Raw genomic sequence first — 6,571 nt, 5'->3', positions numbered from 1 at the left:
AAGACCCCCCCCGTGGGGTTGGTTTCCACAATCCCCCCCCGTGGGGTCTGCTTGCACAGACCCCCCCCGTGGGGTTGGTTTGCACAATCCCCCCCCCGTGGGGTCCGCTTGCACAGACCCCCCCCCGTGGGGTCGGTTTGCACAATCCCCCCCCCGTGATCCGGCTTGCACAGACCCCCCCGTGGGGTCGGTTTGCACAATCCCCCCCCTGCGGGGTCGCTTTGCACCCGCCGCAGGGGGGGTCGGTTTGCACATTCCCCCCCCCCCGGTGGGGGCCGACTCGCCCCCCCGCCGCGCGCTCCCCCCCGCCCCGCGGCCGCCCAGGCGCGGCGGGGCCGGGCCGCGGGCTGCGCCGCTCCCCCCGCGCAGGCGAGCCGGGGGCGGGGGGGCGGCGGGGCCGGGGAGGAGCCGGGCCGGGGGCGCCGGGGCCGCCCGCCGGCGGGGCCAGCGCGGGGCGGCGGGGCCGCGGCGGCTGCTCGCCGCCTGCCTGCTCGCTGCGCGCCGGGGCCGGACCCAAACTTCGGCGGCGAACTTTCCGCTTTTTCCTGCCTTTCTTTTTCTCCTCCGCGGCCGGGGAGGCGGGCGGCGGCGGCGGGGGCGGGCGCGGGAGGGGGGGGGGGAGCGGCGTCGCAAACCCGCCCCCCGAGCCTGCGTGTCCGGCGGAGCCGCGGGATGAGCCGGGGGCGGCGATGAGCGCGGCGGGGCCGGGGGCGGCGGCGCCGCTCTCCCGCAAGCAGCGGCTCATGGCCGCGCTGGCGGCCGGCGAGGGCGGCGCGGCGGCGGCGGGAGGCCCCGGGGCGCCGCAGCCCCCGGCGCCGCCGCTCTGCTGCTTCATCTGCGGCGGCGGCATCAGCCGCGGCAAGGAGCTGAAGCTGCAAGTGCGGCCCCCCCGCGACCACCGGCCCTTCTTCCCCTTCCTGCAGCACCAGGAGCCGGCGCCCGGCGCCCGCGCCGTCTCGGCGGAGGGCTGCGCGCTGGTCTGCGCCGTCTGCCGCTGCTTCCTCGGCGAGCAGTGGGACTCCTTCGAGCGGAGCCGCACGCCCGTGGAGAAGCGCATGTACTGGCTCAAGCGGCCGCACCAGTGCGAGGCGGCGGCCGGGGGCGCCGGGGGGCTGCGGCGGGGGGCGCCGGGCTGGGACCCGGCCGCCGCGCCGCGCCGCGCCGCCGCGGACGGCGAGGAGGAGGAGGAGGAGGAGGAGGGCGAGGAGGAAGGGCCGGCGGCGGGCTCCGAGCTCTCGGAGCTCTCCGACGCCGAGGCGCTCTCGGAGCCCGAGGGGGCGGGCGGCGCGGCGCGGCCCCCCCCGCCGCCGCCGGGCAAGCGGGGGCCGCCGTGCTGCTCCTCCGAGGACAGCGAGATCAACATCACCAGCGAGGAGGAGGAGGAGGAGGAGGAAGGCGAGCGGCCCGCTTGGGCCGCGCCGGCCGCCGGCACCGTCTGCTACATCTGCGGCAGCGCCCTGTCGCCCGCCTCGCAGCACCGGGTCCACGTGCAGAAGCAGGAGAAGACGTCGCAGGCGCCCTTCTTCCCCTTCCTCTGGCTGCACAGCCCCCCGGCGGGCGCCCAGCCCCTGTCGCCCACCGGCAGCACCCTCGTGTGCCCCTGCTGCTTCGCCTCCCTCATGCAGCAGTGGCAGAGCTTCGAGCTGGCCGACGTGCCCGTGCTCCAGCGGCTCTACGTGGTGCCCCTCAACGCCGGCGCCGCGGGCGTGGCCCCCAAGGGCAGGCGAGGGCTCAAGGAGGATGCGGCGGGCCCTGCCCCGGCGCCCGAGGCCTGCTACCTCTGCGGGGAGGAGTGCGGCAAAGAGGCGAGGCTGGTGGCCGCCAAGATCACCAACGGGAACGCCAAGAGCACCATGCACTTCCCCTTCCTCAGCCTCCTGCCGTGCCCGCCCAGCGCCAAGGGGCTCAGCAAGCACTGGGAGGTGAGCAGCTGCCGAAAGTGCTACGGGGTCCTGCGGGACCTCTGGGCCATGTACAGGGCCTGCCACAACGAGGAGCTCATCACCTCCGTGCAGAGCTTCCTGGGAAGGTACCACCAGGTCTTCTCCGCCGGCGACCCCGGCGGCCTGCCCGGGCGCCCCGCCGTCCAGCCCGGCCCCACCTCGGTCTGCTACATCTGCGGGGCCGAGCTGGGGGCCGGCAGGGAGTTCCAGCTCAGCGTCAACCCGCCGGGGCGCTTCGGCGAGAAGGAGCCCTTTTTCCCCTTCCTCACGGTCTACCCGCCCGCCCCGCGGGCCAGGCCGGCGGACTCCACGGGGCTCGTGGCCACCTGCGTGCTCTGCTACCACGACCTGCTCGGGCAGTGGCTGCAGCACGAGGGCAGGAATTCCCACCACCCCAGCAGCGCCTGGTCCCGGCAGTACAAGGTGGAGACGTTCGTCTGCTTCTTCTGCCGCCAGGAGAAGAAGCGATGCCTTGGATTAAAAGCGGTGCAGGTTGCCAGGCTCCCCGTGTTCCTCTACACGCTCCGCGTGGCCAACAGCCTGCTGGTGGACGACGGGAAGCAGCTGACCATCGGCGCGTGTGCCGAGTGCGGAGCCGTGGTCCTGGCCGGCAAGACCATGACGCCCCCAGAGCTGCTGGCTGCGACGCCCCCGGCTCTTCTCCCCAAGGTAAGGCGTTTGGCCCGGGCCCCTTCCCTCTCCTCCCGCCGCTGCCGGGACGGGACGGTTTTGGCACTGGGTACGATTTAGAGCGGTGCTACAGATGGATGCTCATCTTTTGGGTCTGATCCCTGGGGGCGAATGTTAATAAATGGGGTGCTTTTAGGAATGAACTTCTGGAGCCATCAAACCGAGGAGTGGAGAGAAATCCTTCCAAGAGGCTCAAGAGATCCAAGATCTGTCCTGTTGCAAAAACATGTATCTGTATTGCTGGCGCCTGCTCTTTGGGAGCCCTGGGCAAAGGAGGTGGGGTTGTTTGTGATTCGAGGTGGCCAGAATGGGAAATCCTGATCTTGTACCTCTCTCAGTCGCGGATAAGAATAGTTGCCAGAGCAGAGGGAAGTCTGACAGGCTGCCTGTGCCCTGCCAGCAGCGCCGGCCGGCCGGCCCGCCCGCGGCAGGCGGGATCCTCGGGAAATTCCTCCAGCCGAAGGCGCGCGGAGCCTCCGCCGCAGAGGAAAGTTCCCGAGTTATCTTTGGTTTTATAAGGCGCCCCAGCGAGGCGGTTTCCTTTAGGAGAAACTCGAGTCCTTCCTGCGGCTGGGAAGCTGGTGTGGGGGCTCCCGGGCTGGGCGTTGCTGGAGCGAGCCGCTCGTCCTGCCCTTGCGCGGCTGCGGGAGGGGAGCCGGGCAGCCTCCCGCGGCGCCTCCGAGCCTGGCCGCTCGTCCGACACGTCGGTGGCGAGACGCGTCCTCTGCGTGCAGGGCTGGGGACCAGAGACGCAGCTCTCGACTGCTCTGTGTCACCCCTGAGGAGAGGGGAATTCCTTCTGCCTCCTTCAAGTCAATCTGTGTGTTCAAAAAAGCAGAATTTAAAGAGGACAAAAGTTTTAAAGGTTTCATTTCGTTTAGCTCTGTGTGGATGGTCTTGTTCAGAATTAGTGGCCTCAGTTCAGCATTTCCCGGTCACTTCTGATTTACGTTACGGCTTATTCTTTCCCGCGTGTCCTGGGGCCGGGTTACCCGGCAGGCTTCGAGGTGGTTACGGGGAAAGTAGCACAGAAGAGCAAAGCAGATTTACTCGCAGCAAGTTTGTCTTTCTTATGAAATGGGGAAATTACTGCTTTTGTCCCCACGTTTCCCACCGGCAGCAGTGCAGCTCTCGGAGGGCAGATGCTCCGCGTCTGCAAACCAGGCCCCGGGCTGGGCTCCGCGGAATACCGGCATCCCAAATCCCTCAGTTTGCCCTCAAAGTCTCTCGACTCTGTTGGTAGCAGAACCCGGTGGCTCTCCCAAGCGCTGGCGTTTCTTTGGAAGCAGCTTTCCTGAGGCTGCCGCTCCTTCTCGCTCCCCTTCCTCCCTCCTGCCTGCTCACAGTACAGTTTTCTGGCTGCCACGCTAGCTTCGGGCTCGACGTCCAGCCTCGCTTTCCGGCTCGCCGAACCGGAGCTGTGCCAGGCAGACGGACGCACGGTGCTGGCCGCGGGGCGCCAGGACGGAGCCGGAGCTCGGGCACAGCCGGTCGCTCGCGGGCTCCGTCCTCGCGGCCGCCGGGGCTTGCGCAGGTTGCAGGGTCGCAGCTCGGCCCCCGTCGCGCCTCTGCCCTTGGCCGCGTCCCCAGGCCGCGGGGTAGCTCGGGGTGGTGGCCGGGGAACAGGTGCTGCTGGGGTGTTTTACTGACAGGCGGACTATTTCCGAGCGCGCCCGTCACCGCGCGGGCGGCGGATGCTCGGGTGTGCGTCCTGCGGCGTCGGTACCCGTCCTGGAGCCACGCGTCCCTCAGGCGTTCGGGACCCCCGCGATGCCCCCGGAGAAGCGTCCCCTGGGGCTCCCACCCGCAGCCCTGCCTCCAATCCACCCTATCGAGCTCCTCGCTCCCGTTCCCACGTTTGCTAATGAGCAGATTAAGGGGCTGCTGCAATGGGCGCTGGGGGCAGGAGCCATCGCGGAGCGGAGCAGGCACAGCCGGTCCAGGGACCGCTTCGTCTTGCCTCCTGTATCCTGGTGGTGACTCTCTTGCAGGCCAGAAGGTCCTCTTGCCTCGTCCTTCCCCTGTCCTTAAGCGCTTCCCATCCAGCTGAGACCTCCACAATGTCAGGTTTATTTAAAACATGGCTTAATGAGTTGGTAGGGCGTTTGGCTGATCTAACTAACCAGAGACCTCAGCTGCGCTCTCCTTCAGGCACCAGCTGCTGGAAACCACCCGGACAAGCCTCGAACCCTCGGCACGAAGCCTCGCACGCTTCTGCTCTGCCCCCGTCCCCCTTAAAACGGGATCGGGCAGGAGGGACGAGCCTGCCGTGCCCCAAGGGGTTAACGCCATCGCCCCGTCCTCCGTGCAGCTCTGCAGCCCTGTGTTTGAACACGCATCTGCCTTTCACACGCCCGGGGAGGACAAACCCTTGCGCGCGGAGGAGCGCCGTGCCGTGCCGTGCCGTGCCGCTGCGGCTGAGCCAAACCCAGGGGGCTCAAAGTTGAGGGTGCAAGCGCACCAAAAGCAACCACACCACCTTCCCTTCAGCCTGGCGACAGCAGGATGGAGCTCAGGTCTTCATAGAGCAGCTCTGAGCAGCTAACGAGGGGGAAGCAACCCCTGCAGCTCGTTAGCTTGGGTGAGGCTCAGGTGCTTTTAGGTGCGGTGGTGGCTCCGTTGCTGGTTTGGGTGTCGAGGAGCAGGGAGGCTGTGCGGTGCTCTGCAGAGGTGTGCTTGGCTGCCCGCGGTCCCGGCCAGCGTGGGAGGGTCTTCCAGGTGAGCTGGCGCGGTTTCCATGCTCCTCACCGGCACGCGGTGGGCAGGGGCACCGGCGGGCACCACCCTGGCCGCCTGGGTGAGGAGCTGCTGCAGGCTGCCTGCAGAAATCCAGCCGTCGTGGGCTTGCGGGGGTGAGTTTAGGTTTTATCTCTTTTGCTAGCAGACGGGGAGGTCGGTGCGCCCTGCAGAGAGGCAGCCAGGTCCTCCGGGGCCTCGTCCGTGTGCTGCGTGCCTCGTCCCTCCCTGCGCACTGCCAGGTTTTCTTGCGGAAAACAGAGGCAGGGAAAAGCGAGGTTGCGCGGTCTGGACAGGAGACCTGCAGGTCGAGGAGAGCTACCGGGAGCATGGACACGTGCTGCTGTGAATTATCCCCAGGGAAAAGCAGGGCAACAGCAGGGTCTGGGGGGCACGGGAAGGATGGAGAACGTTGTCCTTGGTTTGTGCCACGTCCTGACCTGCTCCCCCGGGTGCTGGGGCCGGAGGCAGCGAGCCCCACGCTGAGCAGGTGTTGAGGGCGATTGCACTGAAGAAGCCATAAAACGCGTCCATCAAAGCGCCTGCGAGAAAAGGGCACTTAGCGTTTGTAAACCGGAGGGACCTATCTGGGAGGGGAGAGGTGACGGGGTTGTTGGCCTCTGAAATGGAGAGAGGTAGTTACAGCCCCAGCGCAGTGCGGGGTTAGAGACAGGTGCAGCGTGGGGAAAAATCATAATGTGCCGTAAAACCGCGGTTCGTGTCCCTGATTGCTGTTCTGGTGAGGGTCGCGGAGCTGGCGGCCGGGGCCGCATCAAAGGAGGGAGCAGGCACGGGCTGTAAACGCCTCGGACGCGGCGGGAGGGGGGCAAGCCCGCGCGTGTGAGACTTGGGGCGTGTCTGGATCCAGGTTTTAAAACCCAGGCGAGGGTGCGTCTTCCTCCGGAGCAGCCGGCTGCATGCAGCGGCCCTCCATCCGGAGAGCAGGGCTCTGGCCCCCGGGCCCGCCGGCAGAGGGAGGGGAGCTATGCACGGGGGGAAAATTTTGGCTCGCTTGCGTTGGCGGCGGGATCAATTGTTCTCCGCTTTGTCGCTGACCGCAGCAGCTCTGGTCCCTTTGCCGCGCCTGCCCGCCCATCGCAGCGGATGCTGCAGCCTTGCAGAAATCCCGGGCGCAGCCTGCCCGCTCCTCCCCGCTGAGCACCAGCACGGCGCGATTCCCTCTCTGCCCAAAAAAGCGCACG

At 67.9% G+C, this 6,571-nt stretch overlaps 1 protein-coding gene across 5 annotated transcripts in view; it reads left to right on the top strand.

Moving 5' to 3' along the window:
- The first annotated feature begins 618 nt into the window (after positions 1–618).
- Positions 619–6,571, top strand: part of GSE1 (Gse1 coiled-coil protein) — a 90,051-nt gene continuing 84,098 nt past the window's right edge. For 4 of the 5 annotated variants that reach the window (XM_064519772.1, XM_064519770.1, XM_064519771.1 and 1 more), the window contains exon 1: positions 619–2,612. In XM_064519772.1, the coding sequence (XP_064375842.1) occupies positions 690–2,612 (1,923 nt within the window). In that variant the 5' untranslated portion in view covers positions 619–689. The remainder of the gene's footprint in view (positions 2,613–6,571) is intronic. The other variant, XM_064519773.1, reaches the window with a different exon arrangement.

This window comes from Dromaius novaehollandiae, chromosome 13 (genome assembly GCF_036370855.1).
Source record: "Dromaius novaehollandiae isolate bDroNov1 chromosome 13, bDroNov1.hap1, whole genome shotgun sequence".
Classification (NCBI taxonomy): domain Eukaryota; kingdom Metazoa; phylum Chordata; class Aves; order Casuariiformes; family Dromaiidae; genus Dromaius; species Dromaius novaehollandiae.
This window is presented reverse-complemented; position numbering and strand designations above follow the sequence as displayed.